Raw genomic sequence first — 24,887 nt, forward strand, 5'->3', positions numbered from 1 at the left:
TCTCCTCTGAGACAGGACGTGAGCCCCTACACCGAGACCTAGCTGGGCTGCTCTGAACCTCTTCCACCACGCTGGGCTGGAAGACACCTCAGCCACTACTTTTGGAATCACTCCCCAATGCAAGTTCCCTATCCCAGAGAACTCACACCCAATCAACCAGCAAGCTCCTTATTTCAGAGAACTCACACCCAATCGTTCAGTGCCACACATCACTCATCCACACACCCCCCACAAGACTGGTGAGACAGTATCTACTGCCCCTGAATCATCTCAACCTGCACCCCCTTTACGGGAACCAGGTACCACCCTCTGGGAACTGGAAATGGGACTTCATGCACTGGACACACACTTCAGCTGCCACCACTGGATCCCACCCTTACTGGTGAATCCAGAAAACTCATACTGCACTTAGGGGATGGGGGAAAAAACAGATGCAACTGGTCTGGGGGAGCTTTGGAGCACTTTGATTTGCTCAGCTCCTCTCTCCTTTGTCAGGTGGGGGCTAGGTGCTCAGACGCACCACATGGGGCAGAGCCAGCATTGTGGGGGGGGAAGGCACAGCCCTATTCAGGTTCAACTCCTCCCTCCCATCTACATGCAGATCTCTCCATTCACCACTGGGCAGACTCACCCGGTGTCCTGGAATTCCCCAGCCCTCTCAGCTCCTGTTAATCACAAGCCAGACATGCACTCCACATCAGGCAGGCAGACACACAGTACACAGAAAGGCCAACTTCTAGAAGTGGCACTTCTCCACTAGTCACCATAAATCTGCGCACACCATTGCGCAGCATTTATTCTCACGAGTTCGCACATACTAAACTCGACCCTGCACTCCTCTCACACCAGGAATTACTATGGACACGCATATCTCCCATGCATTCCTATGGGAGGGCAGGCCACTCTCACCACACGCACTCAAGAGCGCACGCACTTTATATTGGGCCACAGTGCTAAAGTGCGCAGAGGCCAAAAAGTCACTACTAATATGTCAGAGCTTAAGGCAAAAAGTTCAGGGGTGAACCTGCCAGAAGGACCAAGTCCAACAGTTGGTCTCATGAAAGGAATGTGAGTGAAGAAATTCGATCTTTTCACGAGATTAAGATGAGCGGTCCATTGAAGCAGAGTTTGTGTCGCGTGGGAACAGACTTGTTTCCCCCGAGTTTTTTTTAAGGAGGCTTTTGATTGATCTCGTGCATCATGGTCGCGTTGGCAGAACCCGCACGATAAAAAGGGTCTGTGATTTCTAGTAGTGGCTGGGAACGGACAATGAAGTGGAGGTGTGGTTCGGGCCGACAAGTCCCTGTGGGTGTATCAGGCTCCCTCTGCCCGGTTGAATATCCCGAACGCTCCTGGGAGAGGTGGGTACGGATTTTGTTGGACCCAGGTTTGATCTGCCAATTTGCAGAAGATACGCTTTGGTAGTTGTGGATGACTCCTCCAAAGGGGTGGAGTGCACCTTTATGACGGAACCCAATAAGGGAGTAGGATATTTGTCCTCCGAGAGGGAGGGGTACCCACCAGATTATGGCTACTTACAATGGGGTGCAGTTTAAGTCTAGTGCCATGCAAGAAGTCACCAATGAGCACGGTATCAAACCTCTCACTGTGGCTCTGTGTAGGCCCCAAGGCAACGGGATGGGAGAAGGGGTTAACTGCTTGTTGAAGGAGATTGTCCAGTTAGCACTGGAAGCTGGAGTAGATGCAATACGGGCTGTCCATGATAGGCTGTGGAGCTATCGCAATGCACTGCATTCTTCTACAGGTGTTTCGCTTTTTGTGTTGTTGAGAGGTAGACCTTCATCTTGCGTTTTATCCCCTGCACGGGATCTAGACACGACTGAAGCGACTAAGAGATCTCCTAGTTGTGAGGAGGTGCAATGCAAGGTGAGTGAAGAGCAAGTGAGGCCCAAGGAGAGGCAGGACACTTCACAATGTCAAGGAGGTGATTTTCAAAGTTGGTGATGTAGTGAAGATCAAAAGGCCTCGGGGGGCAAAAGACGCAAGGTTCCAAGTTCTTTCCAGCCACACGCGTGGTGAAGGTTTCTAATCGTTCCATTTTGATAGAAAATGGTCAATGGTGGCGCAAGAGTATGGCGGCCCCAATCAGAAGAGAGTACGAGTGATTCTGATGTGGGTGAGGAGACACGACTCAGCGGGGCATCTGGTACGGAGGATACTTGGGGGCTGGCGGAGAGTGGAGCTGGTCCGGTCGAGTCACCGGGGGTTATTCCGGAGGTTATTAGGTAAGGGGAGGGGGATGCCCAGTCTTTTTATGGGAATGTGTTATCTCCTAGTTCTAAGGCTTGCCCTTCTGGTGAAGGTACCGAGCATGGCCAGGGTCACCCCATCTGGTGCAGGAAGGGTACGCAACATGAGGAATACAGTTGTTCCGTCGTATTTCCGTGATTATGTATTGTATTAATTATTAGATTTATGACCTTCAATATGTATTTGTTCTCATTCATTTGGTTTTGGGTTATGTATGTTAGTTATGTTCGTTAGGTCTCTTAGGGGAGATGGTGTGTTGTGGGTTACTCGAGGTCCATTTGCAGTGGAACCCTATGCTGGATGTCGCCTCGATGATGCTGGTGGAGGGCTCCAGGAGAGGTGTCCAGTCTTCCTGGGATGAGCTGTTGGATGGCAGTGTGCTGTCGTTGGTGAATAAATCTACAGAGTTACTCCGAATCACACCGTCTCGTGTTGTTCTTCACAACAATAACCCAACACAAGCTGAAGAATTGTGTCCCCTAAAGAGCAGCTCCCCAACATGAGCACCCCTGATTCAAGCTCTAAGCAGTGAGTAGCAAGTGGGAGGGGGCAGGGTGACAGCAGCATCGTGTGAGCAGGGGAGGTAGGACATTGGAGGGAGCAGGTTGACAGCAGCGTCCTGTATGCAGGGGAGGTAGGACGGGGCAGGGTGAAAGCAGCGTGACGTATACAGGGGAGGTAGGACGTAGAAGGGGGTAGGATGACAGTAGCGTCATGTGAGCAGGGGAGGTGGGAGGGGGAAGGGGGAAGGGGGAAGGGTGACAGCAGGGTCCTGTACACAGGGGAGGTAGGACGGGGCAGGGTGACAGCAGCATCATATGAAGTACTACAAACAATATTCACAAGGAACTCATTTGAAATTGTTTAAATATTCCATACAACAATAATGGTTGTTCATGAGTTTGAACCACTTACGAGGTGAACTTTTTCCTCACTTCCGGCGCCTAGAGCTTGACGCCATTTTTGTTGGGTTGGCGCTCTAGTCTCCTGGACCACCGACACTACTTAAATGCACGCTGCGCGTTCGCGCAGCGGACGAGCGCAGCGGGCGCGCCGCTGGCGCGCCGAAGGCGCGCCTAAGGCAAGCCCGTCTGCGCCCGTCAGCAGCTCGTCGGGAGCCGGGGCCAGTCATGCTGCCCTTTTTGGGGTCGCTGATTCCTGCCGCCGGTCCTATTCCAGTGAGTATCTTAAACAGCTGCGCGGGTCGTGTTGTAATTCCCTCTCCTCCCCTAACTTGGACGGGGCTTTGAACTTCGTGTGTGGGAATTGTGGTTTTCGACTAGTACTGGGTCCTACACATAGCGCTAAACCGCGTACCGCCTCCACTATTTCAGCAGCGCTGCTTAATGTCCGCTCTCTGAAAAAGCATCATGCAGAGGTCTTCGAGCTTCTGGAGGACAACTCTTTGGACTTTTTCTTTGTCACGGAAACTTGGCTCGACAATACCTCCGATCCGATTGTACCTCTGGCTATCCCATTGGGGTATAAAATCTATAGGCTAGACCGGACTACAGGGAGAGGTGGAGGGCTGGCAGTTATCTTCAAAGAGACGTGGGAGGTGGTTGAGTGCTCTTTCAGTACGTGGGACGGATGTGAAGTTTTGGATTTCAGTATCCGCTGCTCTGCCCATTTTTCTTTGGGGGGCTCTCTGATCTATCGCCCGCCAGGCACGGCTCATACTTTTCTTCAGGCCTGTGTGGAGGCGGTGTCTTTGAGAGCCCTGCGTTTCTCTCACTATATGATCCTAGGTGACCTTAATATCCATTTAGACCTCTTAAACTCAAGGGACACAAGTGAGTTTCTTGATATCTGCCAATCCACACAGCTCTCACAATGGATCAATCAGGCTACCCATCTTGGGGGCCATATTCTTGATCCTATCCTTTCTAACTTTCCTATCTCAATTAAAGCGCCGCTTCCGGTCTCGTGGTCCGACCATTATTTTATTGGTTTTTCATGGTCAGTGTCCTCGCCTAGCAATAGACCCAGCTTCAGCTCTAAACCAGCGTTTAAGAAAGTTGACCCTATCCTTCTTGCCAGGGCGCTGGAGGACAACAGGCCAGTCCTGCCTCAAGACCTCGATCAGTGTCTGGTTGCTTTCTCCAACTGGATTCTGTGTTCTGTGGTGGCAATTGCCATACCAACCTCTGCTAGACAGTCACGGGAATCACCTTCTAAACCGTGGTTCTCGGAGGATCTGCGACATCTTAAACAGGGTTGCAAGAAACTAGAGCGCTCTTGGCGCCTCAGCAACTATTGCCCGGCTGCTAAGGCGCAGCTCAGGCAGGCTCAGAAGAGGTATTATAAAGCTATCTCCTCTGCTAAAAGAGCGTTCTTTACCACCCGGATTGATCTGGCTCAGAACAATGCCAAGGAGATCTTCGCTATTGTTCAAAGTTTTATGTCCCCGGTTGCGCAGAGTAGCATCCTGCCGGCCTCTGTGGATTGGTGCGAGACGCTCTCTGCATTTTTTCGGGACAAGATTCTTAAGATACAAAGCTGCTTCCCCTGCCCGGTCGGTGCTGACGGGCCCTCTGTTTCTTTGGACTCATCGGCTATTGGTCCGGTAGCTTTGTCCCCTATTCACTCCCTGTCCAAGTTCTCACCGGTGGATTTGTCCTGCTCCTTGAGAATCCTTCAAGGTCTTAAATCCGGCTCTCCGGACGATCCGTGCCCAGCAAGACTTTTGGCCGCGGTGGCTGAGACGGTGAATGTGGAGGTTAATTACATTATTAACCTGTCTTTGCAGGAAGCCAGGGTTCCCAGCCGTTGGAAGCAGGCTAAAATTCTTCCTTTATTGAAGAAACCTTCCCTCGACCCCTCCACCCCAGGCAACTACAGACCTATTTCTCTCCTTCCTGGCTTGTCTAAGGTTTGTGAGAAAATAGTGAATAAACAGCTGTCGGAGTTTGTCGAGAGTAGAGGACTTCTTCATCCCGCCCAATCTGGCTTCCGTCCCTCCTTTAGCACGGAAGGTGCTCTTGTGGAGGTCTCTGAATCTATCCGAGAGTGTCTGGACGCCGGCGGGAAGGCAGCCTTAGTGCTGCTTGACCTGTCGGCAGCCTTTGACACTGTCCCCCATTCTCTGTTGCTTGATAGATTGACGGAGATTGGGGTATCTGGCCTCGCCTGGGGCTGGATTAAATCCTTTTTGGATGGCCGTCTTCAGCAAGTTTGGATACCACCGGTGGCCTCCTCACCTAGACAGGTTGGCACGGGGGTCCCCCAGGGTTCCTCCCTTAGCCCCCTCCTGTTTAATATCTACCTCACGCCTCTGGTTTACCTAGCGGAGGGGTTGGGGGCTAAGGTTATTGCTTATGCCGATGACACTCAACTTCTGTTCACTTGGGATAAGCAGGGATCCTCGGTGGCCCTTGTGCAGAGTTGTCTCTCCTCGGTTTTTGCTTGGATGGCTTCTGCTCATTTAAAATGCAACGAGGATAAATCGGAGGTTTTGATGTTTGGTAATTTCCCCTCAGGGTTTAGAGAGTTAATTTGGCCTCCCGAGTTCCCACCTCCGGCTTCTAGCAGCCAGACCGTGAAGAATCTGGGAGTTTATTTCGACTGTAATCTCTCCTTCTCTAGTCAGGTCAAACGCTTGTCAGGTTGCTGTTTTGGCCTACTCAGAGTGTTGAGAAGATTTTTGCCGCTGCTTCCGCAAGCGGCCAGGGAATCGGTGGTTCGGGCACTTATTCTGTCCCGTTTAGACTACGCTAATGCCCTCTATGCTGGGATTCCAGCCTATGCCCTTAACAAGCTGCAAGTGACCCAGAATGCGGCTGTTCGCTTGCTGGGTGGGCTGGGTCCTAGGCAGAACGTTCATGGCTATCGTCGTTCCCTCCATTGGCTTCCAGTGAAAGCTCGTGTTGCCTTTAAAACCCTCACCATAGCCCATCGTGCGCTGCATGGACAAGGTCCTGGTTACCTACAGAAACGCTTCTCGTTCTACGTGCCGGGTCGCTCTTTGAGGTCCTCGGCACTTAGGCTAATGAAGATTCCTGTCTTTCAGCGGCACCGGTTAGGCGGCGCCTCTCTGGTCGTGGCTGCTGGCCGCGCTTGGAACACGCTCCCCCTATCACTACGTTCTATTGAAGATCTGGTGGTCTTTAAAAAACGGTTAAAAACGTATCTCTTCTCTTAATTCCCTCTTTTCTTTTGGTTCTTCCTTGACCGCGCCGGGACACTCTTTGAGTATCTGTGCGCGTAATAAATGTACATAACATAACATAACATAACATAACATCTCACATACGTAATTCAAGAGAAAATTAATACTAATCACAATACACCCTCATAAGAACTATTTATAGAAAAAAATTTAAGCCTCAGCCGAGGACTTTATTTAATGTACACTTTTAAATCACATATAAAAAAACATTTCATATATACAGACTTTTCTTTCTTACATATGCAGTGCAAAATGTGCCCCAGTGAAAACACCATAACCTTCGTACTGTGACCAAACAAAGAAAAAACAAACGATGTCAGAGGTTATTGGAAAAATTATAAGGACAGTTTATATACAATATACAGTGATTCAGTCAAGGCTGTCTCTTATTTTGTTGTCGACGGCGTTTCGACCCACTTTTAAATACCGGGTCTCATCAGGACTGTATTTCTGGGGACTGAAGGAAGAAAGAAAGGGGAATATAATATTTTCAATGTTCGATACTCAAAAAATTAAGATAGTGGAGGGCATAAAAATCTCAGCTTACCAGAATTGAACATACAATCGTCCATATAGGATCCAGTATGCGAGAACATATGGCGGATGAAGAATTTACATCCAAACCTAAGGGCAGGGAATATTGTTTTTAGTGAAGGTTTAATCACGCAGTTATTTATAAAATCACCCAGGTGTAGTATATTATAATACACTTACTTGGGATTTTTTCTTTTCCAAGGATGGGGATCACGCCATACAATTGATGAATTGGGGAGGTCATAGGATAATTGAATTTCCTAGAATACTTGTAGACTCCTATTTCCACACTACTGTAATAAGTAGAAAACCTTGATTACTGTCCATACTCCAAAGACAAATGGACAAAGGTACAAATACCGATCATTTTACTTAACTTCCCGAGATGAAAAAACGGGCTTCTTCTTTCAATAATGACTACGCCGAAAAACGATGTATCAGCGTTCACCCACTGTAAATAATTATATAGAATCTTGATTAGCACTATTGTCCTACAGCATTATCGAGGTTATAACTACCTGAATTCAAAAGTACACTTACTTCGTCGTCGGTGCTTTAGTACGTATTTAATCCGTGCTATGGCGGTGTCATTCTCGCTTATTTCACGACCCGGAAATAGCTAGTTTTCATTTATAAAGGGGTCGGACAAACAGACGGCAAGAGAGGCAGCCATCTTTTAGTGGTAGTTGGTAAACCTCATTTGGTATAAGAATTTTTTACTTTTTGGCGGAGAAACAGGAACTACATTATATGATTTCGGCCAACAGGATTAAGAATTAACTACAAAGATTGATTTCTTAGTCAACTATTCATGCATAAAAGATGTACCAACATCCAAAACATAAATAAAAGTGGCAAGTTTGGTGGCCATCTCTAAGCAGTGTGAATATAACCCGAATACTGGAAACGAAGCCTGCAAGTATGGTGGCCATCTTTAAGTGGTATAAAATGTATCTCCTTAACGATACCGTGCCTGGTCGTAATTGACCATTCAAACGGAAGTGGGCTAATATATAAAGGGAGGAAGACTTGGATCAATGCAGTGGACTTACAGTTAATATGTCCATGTAGTGGAAGTGCCAATGTACTAGACCTCTTAAAGAACCGATATTCCATTCATTCATAAGGTACAGTGAACCATTCGCTATTGACAAAGACCTTTTTATACAGGTAATCAACATCAATACTTTTTTTCTCAGAATAAAAAAATCAATTTTTGGCAAAAGAATCAGTGTCATGATTTTGTTGTCAATGATCAAAGATCGCACTGCAATTGTATGACACTGATTCTTTTGCCAAAAATTGATTTTTTTATTCTGAGAAAAAAAGTATTGATGTTGTTTACATGTATAAAAAGGTCTTTGTCAAGAAAACAATCTTTGTAGTTAATTCTTAATCCTGTTGGCCGAAATCATATAATGTAGTTCCTGTTTCTCCGCCAAAAAGTAAAAAGTTCTTATACCAAATGAGGTTTACCAACTACCACTAAAAGATGGCTGCCTCTCTTGCCGTCTGTTTGTCCGACCCCTTTATAAATGAAAACTAGCTATTTCCGGGTCGTGAAATAAGCGAGAATGACACCGCCATAGCCATAGCACGGATTAAATACGTACTAAAGCACCGACGACGAAGTAAGTGTACTTTTGAATTCAGGTAGTTATAACCTCGATAATGCTGTAGGACAATAGTGCTAATCAAGATTATATATAATTATTTACAGTGGGTGAACGCTGATACATCGTTTTTCGGCGTAGTCATTATTGAAAGAAGAAGCCCGTTTTGTCATCTCGGGAAGTTAAGTAAGATGTAAGTAAAATGATCGGTATTTGTACCTTTGTCCATTTGTCTTTGGAGTATGGACAGTAATCAAGGTTTTCTACTTATTACAGTAGTGTGGAAATAGGAGTCTACAAGTATTCTAGGAAATTCAATTATCCTATGACCTCCCCAATTCATCAATTGTATGGCGTGATCCCCATCCTTGGAAAAGAAAAAATCCCAAGTAAGTGTATTATAATATACTACACCTGGGTGATTTTATAAATAACTGCGTGATTAAACCTTCACTAAAAACAATATTCCCTGCCCTTAGGTTTGGATGTAAATTCTTCATCCGCCATATGTTCTCGCATACGGGATCCTATATGGACGATTGTATGTTCAATTCTGGTAAGCTGAGATTTTTATGCCCTCAACTATCTAAATTTTTTGAGTATCGAACATTGAAAATATTATAGTTATATTCCCCTTTCTTTCTTCCTTCAGTCCCCAGAAATACAGTCCTGATGAGACCCGGTATTTAAAAGTGGGTCGAAACGCCGTCGACAACAAAATAAGAGACAGCCTTGACTAAATCACTGTATATTGTATATAAACTGTCCTTATAATTTTTCCAATAACCTCTGACATCGTTTGTTTTTTCTTTGTTTGGTCACAGTACAAAGGTTATGGTGTTTTCACTGGGGCACATTTTGCACTGCATATGTAAGAAAGAAAAGTCTGTATTGAATATGCTACTTACCAGTATGCATCTGTTCTTGGCATGTAGGGCTGCTGACATTCATATCTGTGCATAGATCGCCGCCTAGTGTTGGGTCTGGATGTTTGCACGTTGTTGTCCTGGAAGAGTCTTCGAAGTATCCTGAGATAGGTGACTCCTCTCCTGGACCACAGTGCGCATGGGCATCCTCTCCATCCTCAGATTGTTTTTCGCCATTGTGGCAGTGATGGAGTAGATACAGAAAGTGATGACCATGCTATACAGTAATTCTGAGAGCTAAAGCTGCTACAGGCGCCGGGGAGGAGGGTGGGCGATATGAATGTCAGCAGCCCTACATGCCAAGAACAGATGCATACTGGTAAGTAGCATATTCAGTTCGAGGCATGTGGGCTGCTGAATTCATATCTGTGCATAGAATACATAGCAGTACCTCCTATTAGCGGCGGCCACCAGTGCCAGCTGCAGCGGTCTGAAAAAGAGTTTTGAGAACAGCCTGTCCTACAGCTGCCTGCTGTTTTGAGTGTACATCTGCACAATAGTGTTTGGTAAATGTATGTATAGTGGACCATGTGGCTGCTCTACATATATCCTGTAAAGGAATGTTTCCCAGGAAAGCCATGGATGCCCCTAACTTACGTGTTGAGTGAGCTCGTGGGGGAATCGTTAATGTGCGTTTAGCCTTTTGATAGCAAATTTGAATACATTTAACGATCCATCTGGCTATACCTGCTTTGGAGATGGCGTTGCCGTTGTGTTGGGGAGAAAAGGCAACGAAAAGTTGTTTTGTCTTCCTAAAGTCTTTAGTTCTGTCTATATAGTACATGAGGGCTCTTTTGACATCTAGTGTATGGAGCATTCTTTCTGCGACATTTTGTGGATTCTGAAAGAAAACAGGCAGTTCAATAGTTTGATTCATGTGGAACTGCGATATCACTTTGGGTATGAATTTGGGGTTGGTACGTAGTACGACCCTGTTTGCGTGAACCTGTATGAATGGCTCTTGAATGGTTAGTGCCTGGAGTTCACTAACTCTTCTTAACGAAGTGATTGCCACTAGGAAAGCTACTTTCCAGGTGAGGAATTGAATCTCACTTGAGTGGAGAGGTTCGAAGGGTGGACCCATCAGTCGGGTGAGGACCAAGTTGAGGTTCCACACCGGTGCTGGTGGGTGTCTTGGGGGAATTACTCGTTTAAGTCCCTCCAAGAAGGCTTTGATGGCAGGCACTCTGAATAAAGAGAGGTGCTGCCTGTTCTGGAGATAGGCTGCTATTACGGTCAAATGGATACGTATTGAGGTGTATGCCAGATTGCATCGGTATAGGTGTAAGAGGTAACAGATTATATTTTGAATGGATGCGTCTAGCGGGTTGTCATTGTTGTTGCAGTAAATGACAAACCTCTTCCATTTAGCCGCATAGCAAGCTCTGGTAGCGGGTCTCCTAGCTTCCTTAATGATCTCCATACAGTCAGGTGGCAGGTTTAGGTAGCCAAACTCTAAGACTTCAGGAGCCAGATTGCCAGGTTCAGCTGTTGCGGATCTGGGTGCTGAATTTCGCCATGGTTCTGCGTGAAGAGTGCAGGTTTGATCCGCAGCCTTTGATGCGGCACCACGGAAAGTTCTAGAAAGGTGGTGTACCATGGCTGGCGCGCCCATGTGGGAGCAACTAGGATGAGTGTCAGTGAGTGCTGTCGCAGTTTGCGTGCCACCAGCGGTATTAATGGCGCTGGGGGAAAAGCGTACGCAAATCTGCCGGACCAGTTCATCCATATCGCATTGCCCTGCGACTGTGGATGTGGGAACCTGGCGGCAAAGCTTTGGCATTTTGCGTTTTCGTTTGTGGCGAATAGGTCTATCTCTGGATGACCCCACTGTTGGAAGTACGGTTGGAGTACTGACGGATGTAGCTCCCACTCGTGCATCTGGTGGCTGTGTCTGCTGAGCAGATCCGCCATCTGGTTGTCCTTGCCCGGGAGGTGTTCCGCCATGAGGAAGATGTTCCTCTGAATGGCCCACTTCCACATGCTCTGAGCCAGATGAGACAACTGTGGAGAGTGTGTTCCTCCCTGCTTCTGTATGTAGTACATGGCAGTCATGTTGTCCGTCCGGATCAACACGACTGTTGCACAAGTGTACCTTGAATGCTTTCATTGCCAGGAAGATTGCCATCAGTTCTAGAAGGTTGATGTGCATCTTCTTTTGTTGTATTGTCCATAGTCCCTGCACTGTGTAATTGAGTACATGAGCTCCCCATCCCTGGAGAGACGCGTCCGTCGTCAGTATGATTTGTGGAACAGGCTCTTGGAACGGTCGGCCCTTGCAAAGGTTTTGTGGATTCCACCAATGCAGAGAGTTGTATGCCCGACCGCTCACCAACACTAGGACTTTTAATTGCCCGTGAGCCTGATTCCATTGACGTGCCAAGCACTCCTGAAGCGGGCGCATATGTAGTCTCCCGTGCGGGACTATGAAAATGCAGGAGGCCATCATGCCTATCAACTGCATGAACACTCGCGCAGGCAGGGAGTGTTGAGGTTTGAACTTTGAGATCAGCATTTGCATGCTGTTGATCCTCACTAAATTTGGCTGAGCTGTGGCTGCCAGAGTGTCTATGGTCGCACCTAGGTACTGTTGTACGTGTGCGGGTTGGAGATGTGATTTTGGGTAATTTAGTGAGAATCCCAGACTGTGATGAAGGTGAATGGTGAGGGACATGTGGCTGGCACATTGTTGGGCTGACCTTGCCTGAACAAGCCAGTCGTCCAGGTAAGGGTAGACGTGGATGTGTTGTCTCCGTAGATGTGCAGCTACTGTAGCTAGGCACTTGGTGAAAACTCTGGGTGCTGTTGTCACACCGAAGGGGAGGACTTTGAATTGGTAGTGCTGCCCCTGAATAGTGAACCTGAGATATTTTCGGTGTGACGGGTGTATGGGTATGTGGAAATACGCATCTTTGAGGTCTAGTGTGGCTAGGAAGTCTCCCTGCCTGAGCAGCGGGAGAACCTGCTGTAGGGTGAGCATATGGAAGTGCTCTGAGAGAATGTAGTGGTTGAGGGGTCTCAGGTCTAGTATAGGTCTGAGGGACCCGTCCTTCGGTATTAAGAAGTACAGAGAGTACACCCCTATCCCTTGCTGGTGGACGGGCACGACCTCTATTGCGCCTTTTTGCAGCATACTTAGCACTTGCTGCTGTAATAATGCTAAGTGCTCTGAGGACATAGGACGGTGCTTTGGCGGTATTGTGGGTGGAGTGGAGGTTAATTCGAGGCAGTAACCGTGTTGGATAACATCCCTGACCCACCTGTCCGTGGTGATGGTATTCCACGTAGACAGGAACCGCTGGAGTCTCCCCCCGACAGGTGTTATGTGGTCGGGGGGAAGGGAGAGGGCGTCACTGTTTGTTCTTGGGTGAGGACCTGGTGTTGCCATAACCGCGTCCTCTGCCCTTGGTGCTGGAGCCACGATATCCACCTCTGGTGTTTTTATCGTAGGTACTCTGTGTGCCCCCTTTATTGTAGTTTTGCTGTGACCCCTGTCCTCTAGCCGCTCCTCTATTTCCGGGGCGACGAAAGGAGCCACTACGAAATGTTTGCGTTTGCAGAGCCCCCATTGACTTTGCAGTGTCCGTGTCTTTTTTGATCTTTTCTAGGGTGGTGTCAACCTCTGGTCCGAATAAGTAGTCGGGGTTGACAGGCTGGTTGAGGATGTTATTTTGAACCTCAGGTTTGAATCCGGAGATTCTTAACCAAGCGTGTCGTCGTAGCATGACGCTGGTGTTTATTGCCCTCGCAGCTGTGTCGGCGGCATCCAGTGCACACTTAATGGATGCGTTTGTGAGAAGTTGTCCCTCTCTGATGAGGAGCTCCGCTGCCTCTTTGTACTCGTCTGGTAGATGTTGGAGTAGGGACTCCAACGTGTCATAGTGTGAGCGATCGTAGCGAGCCAGGAGCGCCCGTGTATTGGCAATGCGCCAGATGTTTGCTGCTTGGGCTGCAATCCTTTTGCCGGAGGTCTCCAGCACCTTGGACTCCTTGTCCGGGGGAGGAGCATCACCAGTTGTCTGCGAGTGCGCTCGTTTGCAAGCGTTAGCAACCACGATGGAGTCTAGAGGTAACTGGTCTCTAATGTACATAGGGTCCCCGGGCGCAGGCTTGTATTTTTTCTCGATCCTGGGGTTTATCACCCGTGCCCTGGTTGTTTCTTTGAAAATGTCCTTTGCTGGCTTGAGGACACCTTTTAACATGGGCAGAGTCTTTACGGTCCTCTCTGAGGAGGCGAAAGTGTCCACCAAGAAATTGTCCTCAATTGTGTCCGAGTGGAGTTGCACTCCATGATTGGCTGCAGCACGTTCTATGAGGGCATTGAAGGCAGCAGTGTCCTCTGTGGGAGATGTTTTGGCGCCATAAAGCTGCGTGTCCTGGGTATCTGTAGCGGCACCCGGGTCTGCAGGGTCATCCCAAGCTTGATCTGGGTCCTGCTGCTCCTCAGGATCTATATCCCTGGGGTAGGTGTTGTCATCACCCATGTAATCCTCTATTGCGTCCGTGTCGGAGTGCGTCGGAGAGAAGGACTGGGGATCTGGATAGGAGGTGTGGAGGCGTTCATATAGAACTGGTTCCGATTCTGCTGGCAGATTTTGCTTTAGAGGGATTCTGTAAGAGTCCAAAGCCTGGTCGGAAGTGACCTTCCGCTTTCGGAGCATGAGCCTGCCGGTGTCGGCGTCGATGAATTGGGACGGTGAAGGCCCAGTAGGAGAGTGTGCAGTAGATGGGGACCTTGTCTGGGTGGCACGTGTTCGGATCTCGAATAGTTTTGGCGCTGTGGATGGCGGCAGACCAAAAGTGATGTTGGCTGGTGCCGAAGGTGCCTTTGGAGCCTTTTTCGGCTCGGAGCCCGACGTGGCCTGGAGGGCTGCCTGTTCTCTGATACGTTGCAAGGACGCTGCAACTTGTCGCACCGAGAACGCCGAAGGTTCTTTGGTGCCGAGGGGTTCTGTAGAGGTAGGTGTGGACTTCTTCGGAGCCACAGGGTCATCGAGTCGAGGAGAGGTAGTAGCGGTTGACGGCGTCGATGACTGGACCGCAGCCGCTGCCTTCGAAGTGGATTCCGATGGAGCGGCCATTTTAACCTTGGTGGTCGGTGCCGATTGCTTCGGTGCCGGTGGCCGAGGCGCTTTGGTGGTACCGATGGCCTTCCTCTCTGGATCGGTGCCGATATCCGCCGCCGCGAGTTCGGCGCCGAAATCCCTTTTGGTGCGGTCGGAGCCGATGGTTTTGGCTGGCGTCGAAGGAGTGGAGGTCTTCGAGCCGACCAGTGCCAGTTTCACTTTCGGTTTCTGTTGAACCGGTGCGACGGTTGGTTTCGGTTTCGCTGAAGGGAAACCAGTCTTTTTCGGTAATAATGGCTCTCGCTGGATGTTCGAGGCCGGGCCAGAGGGCGGGGCCGAAGAACTGCAGGATTGATCTCGGGTAAGGCCCGAAGGCGATCCCTCGACCGGAGCCGTAGACTGACGCACTTTAATAGCCTCCGTTTGGACGGGTAGGCCATGCTCTTCACCAGAGCTATCTTCTTCGGCCCCGAAGGCCTCATCGTAGTCCCCTACCTCATCGTCGGCTTTTTCCCTGTGAAAAAGCTCTTCATCTGCGTCTTCCGATCGGGAATCGTGTTCGGAAGCGGGGCTGGAGTTTGGTTTCCACGCTTTCAACATCCTCGTCCTCGGTGCTGAAGATGTTGGTCGGGCCGGTGCCGATTGCTGCGCTTCTAATCTCGCAGCTCGTCAATTCCGGAGAGTCTTCTTGGATCTGAATCGGGCACAGGCCATACATTTCGATTCGTCGTGATCCGGAGAGAGGCATTTGTTGCAGACCGGGTGGACGTCGATATGTGGATATTTTGCGTGGCAAACAGGACACCGTTTGAATGGGGTCCTCGATTCCATCGTCGATGTAAGGTCGATGGTCGGATGAAACGGATCCGAAAAAAGTTGTTAAAGTTGCTAAACTAGTAAGTAAGCTGTCGATACCGATTGGGAACAGTAGCGACGAAAACTAAAGGCCTTTTGGCCTGAAACTAAATTTTCCTAACTTGAGTCAAGATAAGCACATCCGAACCCAATGGCGGAAAAAAAACAATCTGAGGATGGAGAGGATGCCCATGCGCACTGTGGTCCAGGGGAGGAGTCACCTATCTCAGGATACTTCGAAGACTCTTCCAGGACAACAACGTGCAAACATCCGGACCCAACACTAGGCGGCGATCTATGCACAGATATGAATTCAGCAGCCCACATGCCTCGAACATATGAAATGTTTTTTTATATGTGATTTAAAAGTGTACATTAAATAAAGTCCTCGGCTGAGGCTTAAAAACTTTTCTAGAAATAGTTCTTATGAGGGTGTATTGTGATTAGTATTAATTTTCTCTTGAATTACGTATGTGAGATTAACTCATGAACAACCATTATTGTTGTATGGAATATTTAAACAATTTCAAATGAGTTCCTTGTGAATATTGTTTGTAGTACTTTGTACTTACCCGGTTCACAAGGACATAAGGGTCGCTTTTGTGTTTTGAAATAGCAGCATCATATGAGCAGGGGAGGTAGGACAGAGGGGTGGGGGGGGGGGGGGAGGGTGACAGCAGGGTCCTGTACACAGGGGAGGTAGGACAGAGGGGGGGGGGGGGAAGGGTGACAGCAGCGTCATGTGAGCAGGGGAGGTAGGTCAGAGGGGGAAGGGTGACAGCAGGGTCCTGTACGCAGGGGAGGTAGGACTTGGGAGGCAGCGGGCTGGACAGCAGTGGTATGATGAGGATCAGAGAGGCGCAGCTCAGTGTCTTGTAGCATCCACACTCCACAGCTGGGTCATGAGACCTGCCAGAGGCACAGATCTGATTCACACGTTTCGTTAGGAGTGTTTTTAAAAGTTCTGAGTTAACAAAGGAGCAGAATCTTTGCAGCATGCAGACTCCTCCCACATTCCCGTCCACTCACAGGAAGTTGCTGAAGCTCTGATGTGCTGAACAATGGTTGGTGAGAGGACAGAGGGCAGCAGGGCCCGGCTTACCTCTGCACCCCGCTTCCTGGTCAGGTCCTGCCTGGACACCCCACTTCCTGGTCAGGTTCTGGCTGTGCACTCTGCTTCCTGGTCTGGAGGGCCTGTCAGCAGCCCAGGCTTCCTGGTTGATAAGTCATCCATTCCACTCTCATGCCATAAAGTGCTCTGGGAAACACAGCTTAGGTGAAGGAAGCAGCCTGTGCTAAGATACACGAACCCCCACAGTGCTGCTGGGGGGGTGCAACATGTACACATCGAGTTCGGTCATGAAGCGGGGTGCTGCGCAAACAGCTGCGTCGGTACAGAGGCCACACCCGCATAAGTAAGGACAATTAGAACCAGAGTGGTGAAAGACTGCTAGGCGGAGTTAGCTGCAAGAGGTAATTCTAGTCACAAAGCTGCCACATGTGGGCTGCAGAGGGGATGCCCACTCAGCCACGCCTCTCATCATTCATCCTTTCTGGCGCCGATTCGTTCTCTTGCTCATCGATTGCATTTACTACTTGTCCTACATGCAGAGAGGGGTAGAGTGGATTTAGCTGGTGTGACAACATCTTGTGTGTCGTACAGATGTTCTACACCCCACCCTTTACATTCTAGGGTGTGGTATAGATGGTCAACACTTCACCTTTAGTGTGGTACAGATGTTCAGCACGTCACCTTTAGATTCTGGGGTTCGTACAGACGTTCAGCACCTCACCCTTTAGATTTTGGGTTGTGGTACAGATGTTCTACACCTCACCTTTAGATTCTGGGGTGTGGTACACATGTTCTACACCTCACCCTTATATTCTGGGGTGTGGTACAGATGTTCAGCACCTCACCTTTAGATTCTGGGGTGTGGTACAGATGTTCTACACCTCACCCTTTAGATTCTAGGATGTGGTACAGGTGTTCTATGCCTCACCTTTCGATTCTGGGGTGCAGTACAGATATCGAACACCTCACCCTTAGATTCTGGGGTGTGGTACAGATGGTCAACACCTCACCCTTATATTCTGGGGTGTGGTACAGATGTTCAGCACCTCACCTTTAGATTCTGGGATGTGGTACAGATGTTCAGCACCTCACCTTTAGATTCTGGGATGTGGTACAGGTGTTCTATGCCTCACCTTTCGATTCTGGGGTGCAGTACAGATATCGAACACCTCACCCTTATATTCTGGGGTGTGGTACAGATGTTCAGCACCTCACCCTTATATTCTGGGGTGTGGTACAGATGTTGTACACCTCACCTTTAGATTCTGGGGAGCGATACAGATGTTCAGCACCTTCCCTTTAGATTCTGGGGTGTGGTACAGATGCGGAACAACTTGCCTTTAGATTCTGGGGTCTGGTACAGATGTTCAGCACCTCACCTTTCGATTCTGGGGTGCAGTACAGATATCAAACGCCTCACCATTTGATTCTGGGGTGTGGTACAGATGTTGAACACCTCACCTTTAGATTCTGGGGTGCGGTGCAGAGATGTTCAGCACCTTACCCTTATATTCTGGGGTGTGGTACAGATGTTTAACACCACCTTTAGATTGTGGGGTGTGGTACAGATGCTCAGAACCTCATCCTTAGATTTGGAGGTGTGGTACAGATGTTCAGCAGCTCACCTTTAGATTCTGGGGGTGGTACAGATGTTCTACACCTCACCTGTAGATTCTGTGGTGTGGTATAGGTGGTCAACACCTCACCTTTAGTGTGAAACAGATGTTCAACATCTCACCTTTAGATTATGGGGTTTGGTACAGATGTTCAGCACCTCACCTTTAGATTCTGGGGTGTGGTACAGATGTTGAACACCTCACCTTTATATTCTGGGGTCTGGTACAGATGTTCAGCACCTCACCTTTTGATTCTGGGTTACAGTACAGATATCGAACGCCTCATCATTCGATTCTGGGGTGTGGTACAGATGTTCAGCACCTCGCCTTTAGATTCTGGAGTGTGGTACAGATGTTCTACACCTCGCCTTTAGATTCTGGGGTGTGGTACAGGTGTTCTACACCTCGCCTTTAGATACTGGGGTGTGGTACAGATGTTGAACACCTCACCTTTAGATTCTGGGGTGTGGTACAGGTGTTCTACACCTCACCATTCGAATCTGGAGTGTGGTGGTCAGTGTTGGAGTATCCACGTGTCTCTGACTAGGTTACTTTTAGTTTGTTCTTCCCCTTTAGGTGATTTTGCTGGAGGTGGCTGACAGTGGGTCCGCAGGACCCTGGTCTGCAGGTGCTGCTTGAAGCCCTTCCAGTAATGCGGAGGCACTGATCAGTGGAGGAATCAACATATTTTCAACCAACGAGTTGAAGAGCGTCCCCTGCACCTCTGGCTTCAGGCGCGTCAATGTCAGCCAGTCTTGTCAGACCACAAAGAGTTCACCACTGGAGACCTTCCCTCAGGGTCCAAGGGCGGGCAATGAGGGGCTGAGTACTGGGGAGTGTCCCGCATGGGGACTGTCGTTTATCTCAGGCCTTAGGTACTATACAACTTCTTAACCAGATGTGTAGCCATTATTGGGGAGCTGTGACTGCTGGTGGCCACTTGGCAGTATTACCACAGCTGGGCATGGGCACCAGTACCGTTGCATTCCAAATGGATACCCAACTTACTTTCTTTGGGCCCTTGATTCTCAGGGATAGCAAAGTCGAGCAGTGAGTACTTACACCAGGGGGTACAACAGCAACTGCTCAACTCCCTCCCCCTGAGCATCGGATTCTAAGGGCCAACATCTCGGAAAAGGATGGCGGTGCTGGAGATCTTCCAGTAACAAAGATCACCCCTCCCCCGCCCCAGTGGACTGACAGGTCTCACATTCTCTACTGACCTGAATATAATGGATAAGGTTCAGTCTGAACTTCAAATAACAATACACTGGGACCCATGGAGGGCAGAATGATGGCTCCAACAGGTCTATGATCACCACGACTGACCACAGCCGACTGGTCACAGAACCGATGCAAGAGGAAAGTGAAGAGGAATCCGCTTTAGGGCTGGAGGTGGTTAGGTAGAGATCCGGAGTGCACAGGACACACAGGAGGCAGTGCAGACTCCACATACAGCCTACTCCCCGTCTCTTGAGGCAGGAATTGATGCACTGATGAAGCGTCTCTGCAGATCCACAGACCAGCCAGTGATCACACAGTGCATACACTCAGTCACCAGGGGAGATGCTCAGAAAATTATAATCTCTACTCATCAAGCCCTCATGGCTTACACACACTCATCAGGTGAAACACGCACAACACTAGTACCCTTCACTCATTCAAGGTGCAATATCCTACACTCACTCACAGGGAAAACTGCAGGTCATTTGAAGTGAGGGCGGACACTCATTCATCTTGGGAGACATCCAGATGATCCGTACAGCTCACTCATTCAAGCCCTAACAGCGGACACTCACTCCCTGGAGGAGACATGGTTCATCTGCACTACTTACTCGCAGCCGTATGGATGACGCTCACTCCCTGGAGGAGACATGGTTCATCTGCACTACTTACTCGCAGCCCTATGGATGACGCTCACTCCCTGGGGGGCGACATGGTTCATCTGCACTACTTACTCGCAGCCCTATGGATGACGCTCACTCCCAGGAGGAGACATGGTTCATCTGCACTACTTACTCGCAGCCGTATGGATGACGCTCACTCCCTGGAGGAGACATGGTTCATCTGCACTACTTACTCGCAGCCGTATGGATGACGCCCACTCCCTGGAGGAGACCTGGTTCATCTGCACTACTTACTCGCAGCCCTATGGATGACGCCCACTCCCTGGAGGAGACATGGTTCATCTACACTACTTACTCGCAGCCCTATGGATGACGCCCACTCCCTGGAGGAGACATGGTTCATCTGCACTACTTACTCGCAGCCCTATGGATGACGCTCACTCCCCGGAGGAGACATGGTTCATCTGCACTACTTACTCGCAGCCCTATGGATGACGCTCACTCCCCGGAGGAGACAGAGAAACAGTATCTTACTCATTCAACTCCCCGGGTGAGTTACACTGAACCTTAGTACCTCCCACTGGTTGCCCTCATGGCTTACACTCAGTCATCATGAGAGACATTCAGAACATATTAGTAGGTCCCACTCATTAAAGCCCTCCAGACATGCTCACTCGCTGGAGCGATGCAGATACTCAGCACCTTTCAATACCGGCCCCCCAAAATGGGTGCTTCACCCTCGCCGGTACATCATGTTCGCAATGTGGGCTTCATCATTGACGAACATCTTTTGATGAAACAACAAGTCACCAAGGTGTCCGCCACCCGTTTTACTGTTTTAAAATGGCAGAAGAATATTTAATGGAAGATTCAACTCTGTGCTCAGAAAACTGTAGCCCATGCCCTAGTTACCTTTGGGCTGGACTACGGCACTGTTCTTTATCTGGACTCTAAAAAAGGTACGATCCAGAGTCTTCAAGTGGGGCAGAATGTGGCTGCTGGACTGCTGTGTCCTGTGCCCGAGTCTTCCTCAGTCGCCGACTTCCTTCGTAACCTTCACTGGCTGACGGTGGAGAACCGAGTAAAATTCAAAGCCCTGTGCTATAGCTTTGAAATTAAAACTGGAGTGGCCCCTAAATATTTGCAAAATCTAGTTCAACGCTGCCAACCCTCTCGCCCTCCGCGCTCTGCCCAACAGATGAGGTTCTCACTCCCGAAATTCAAACGCTCTTGCATGCTTGGTTGGTCCTTTTCTTATTTAGGACCATCCTCGTGGAACTCTCTACCCATCTCACTACGTGAGGAAACTATATATGGTGTATTCAACTTGAAGACTTGGTTCTTCAATTCCTACGTTCCTTCTTTTGCTCTTAATCTTTGCTTTCCTACCGGGACGGTGCCGGGAAACCCTTTGGGCTAGCTGTGTGCCCTACAAATCAAATGTAATAATAATATCCTAAGTACCACTCGCACAGCCCTCACCTCACACGTGCGTAGCCCTGACCTCACACGTGCGTAGCCCTCACCTCACACGTGCGTAGCCCTCACCTCACACGTGCGTAGCCCTCACCTCACACGTGCGTAGCCCTCACCTCACACGTGCGTAGCCCTCACCTCACACATAGCCCACATGCATTAGACTCCATCACCGGGAGAGACATGCAGAAGATTCGAGCCTCTCACACATTCATGTCCTCATGTCATACATTCACTCCTGGGAGAAGACAGATCGTGAGTACCTCTTATTCTCATTCAAGCCCTCATGCTTTATATTCAGTGGTGGAAGAGAGATCCATTACTTCTCGCGCTCACTCGTAGCACTAATGACTTACGCTCAGATTGCAAGATAACGTTTCAGTACCGGTGGCAGCTCTCTGGGCAGTATCACCTACTCCCCTGTTGCACTTTTGCGGGGGCGGGGGGAAGGAAGGCAGTAGTGAGGCTGAGCAGACAAAGTCCATCTGTCCTTGGACCCTTACGAGTCCCCTTATCTTATGCGTCATGCCTTAAAGAACTACCTGAAAAGCCACAGCCATGCGAACGTGACTGTGGGGCAATGTCCGGTGCAGCTAGTGCAAATACCAGTGTGGGCTTTGCCTCGCAGCACGCCTTTCTCCTGCCAAGATGGACAACTCCACCAGGTTTATTCACCACTGATCAATCTTCTGCCATCGGTTTCCAAACTGAAGAGGCCTTTGACTCTTTACTGGCCATTGAGAATGTCTTGCACAGAACTTCTTGTGGTACTCTCCGAGCGCAGCAAGAGAATAAATATGCTGGTGGCCTATGAGCTGCTAGCTCGAATACGCAATGGTCAGCTGAAGTGCTGTGGGGAGCAAACATCTGCCACATCTTATCCTTCATCAACTGCTTGACCCAAATTTGATGCTAGATCCTTCCTACACATATGAGCAGACACTTGAACTCTTTTCTGAACTTAGCAAGAGTTTAATATTGATTTCCAGCATAAACATGTATTATACAAACCATAATTATTCAATTTGACAAGAACAGCAAACATAACACACAGACAAATCTTCTCCTCACACCAAGGATTAACTCCAAATGTACATCTCCAACTCAAGCAACAGAAATGGTACTGATCGTGTAGTTTCTCCTCACATGCAAGCGTTCCCCCACACAACTCACTTCCCCATCCCACATCTCACTAAACCCCCACACACACACGACTGTGCAGTGCAGAAAAACAGAATCAAAGAGCGCCAGGCCAAGCAGCACGATACATACTTGATTACCTTGGCTGGAGCTAAGAGGACAAGGCAGAGAAGGAGAAGAAGGGCGGACAGGGACAGAGGAGCAGTCTGCCTTGGAGCCGGCAGCAGGGGCCCTGGAGTCTTCGCCAATCTGATAAAAAAGCACAAACCGATTAACGGACAAAGTTGTGACAGAAATATAGTGGCAGCTGGACTTATGTTACATGGCCTGGGGGTTCACTAGGACTTGTGCAAGAGTTTGCATCACACAAGGAAGCACTCCCTGTAGGGCGCTTATGGACACTGAATTAGTCGATAACAGACACACCGTGTTCAACCCCAATGTAGAACCAACCAGAGGAAGGCAGCGCTTCTTGTGGGTTTCCAGTCACACACAACCTGAAACAAGAGCCACTGTGTCTTGATCTAATGAGTACACCTGCCTGGTGAGCCTTTCGGGCAACCTACTTTTAATGACTGATGGGTACAGACCACTGCAAGCCCACCCCCCCCCATTCTACCTCAGCTGAAGACCCAAGGACAAGGCTGAGCCACGAGGCCTGGCACACAGAGTGCTGGTCCTATCACAGTGTAAGAAGACTTCCAACATAGCAAGGTACGGCTGGGCTGGCACCAATAACGTAGCTGCGCCTCCAAGACACCGAATACGGTACACTACCATGAGAGGGAGGTGGGAAACGTCACCAAAACTCTGGCTCTGGCAGCACACGCACTCCTTCTTGGATCCAGGAAATCGGATTGGTAATGATGGGAACGAGAGGCTGTGGTCCTGATGCAAGCCGTGGCTCAGTTCACAGAAACATCCTGATCGGAATCCTTTGAGGGATCTACCGCTTACTAAACAGACTTCTTTGAGGGATTTACTGCATACTATACAGACTTCTTTGAGGGATCTACCGCTTACTATACAGACCTCTTTGAGGGACCTACCGCTTACTAAACAGACTTCTTTGAGGGATCTACCACTTGCTAAACAGACTTCCTTGAGGGATCTACTGCTTTCCAAACAGATTTCTTTGAGGGATTGCTTGCTTACCAAAACAATGTCACAGTTCAGGAATTCAGTACATTGAAAACAGAAAATCAATTTGGAACGGAAAGGGTGGAGCGACTGTGGAAGGAAGGAGAAATAAAGTACAGCTAGAGTGAAAGGAAGAAAAACTCTATCTCCATAGTGACACCAACAAGGGGTGGACCCTACAAAAGTATCAGAACAAAAAGATCTGTAAACTGGTTAGAACTGAGAATGGTGGCTACGTGGGTACATTGTGGGAAACCACCAGACTCTTAGGGAAAAACAATGGAAGAGGTGCCCTATAACTGCGATCGAGGGCTCCGCTGCCGTCTCTACGCTGCTCAAATGCCTCTCGGTTCTTAGAGTACTAATAAGCTTTTAAATAAACAGATGCAAACACACATCAACCAAGAGCCGTAGGTTTACCAAAGCGATCGTGGAGTTACAAGCCCCTTTGTGGCAAAGATGCCTCCAAAACTTCCATGTGGTTTTCTCCACACATGGCCAGCTGGAGCAGCAACGTCCAGCTTCACTAACAACCACAACTGGGGTGCACTGTTGTAACTTCGCTGCTACTTCTGTTTAGACGCAGTGTTTGACGCATCACCACCAGTGAGGTGGGCTACCAGCTGGCGACAGTTTGTGAATGGCCAAAGGTTGTAATGCACCTAGAATCCAAAAGGCAAACTGTTCCAAGTGGACTGAAAGATCTGGATTCTCTTCACACCCAACCAAAGTTCTTAAGGTTTTGTTTATTTATAAAGTGCCTTATACACTTTACTTCTGTTTGGTTGTCTATAGCTTCAAGAGGCCACTGTAAAGTGAGATGGAAGCTCGGCCCAGTTGATGAAAGAGTGAAGGCGCTTCAAACTCATGAAGGACCAATTGTGTTATTCAGAACAGCGAGTCAACAAAGAAGGACTAGTTCATATATCTGTTCGTGTGGACCCAGAGATGAAATCCCATCAAAAAAGGACTACGGATTCGGGGAGGCCATCAGACCTAGGTGAATGGTCATGATGTATTTTTGATGACTGACCAATGGAGACTTGCGATTGCCGAATGAAGCACATTTTCTGAGATCTTGACATATAAGCCCCCAACGGTCCCTTGACTAGTGAGAGCTGCAGGGGAGAGCGGGATAGCTGGAATGTCATTCGCAAGGTTAG

At 48.8% G+C, this 24,887-nt stretch overlaps 1 protein-coding gene across 3 annotated transcripts in view; it reads right to left on the reverse strand.

Annotated features, from left to right (window-relative positions):
• Positions 1-24,887, reverse strand: part of NISCH (nischarin) — a 320,866-nt gene that overhangs the window by 109,821 nt on the left and 186,158 nt on the right. For 2 of the 3 annotated variants that reach the window (XM_085624215.1, XM_085624214.1), the window contains exon 13: positions 22,725-22,833. In XM_085624215.1, coding sequence (XP_085480341.1) covers positions 22,725-22,833 — 109 coding nt within the window. Of the gene's footprint in view, positions 1-22,716; positions 22,834-24,887 lie in introns of all 3 variants that reach the window. The other variant, XM_085624216.1, reaches the window with a different exon arrangement.

This window comes from Triturus cristatus, chromosome 9 (genome assembly GCF_964204655.1).
Source record: "Triturus cristatus chromosome 9, aTriCri1.1, whole genome shotgun sequence".
NCBI classification, from domain to species: domain Eukaryota; kingdom Metazoa; phylum Chordata; class Amphibia; order Caudata; family Salamandridae; genus Triturus; species Triturus cristatus.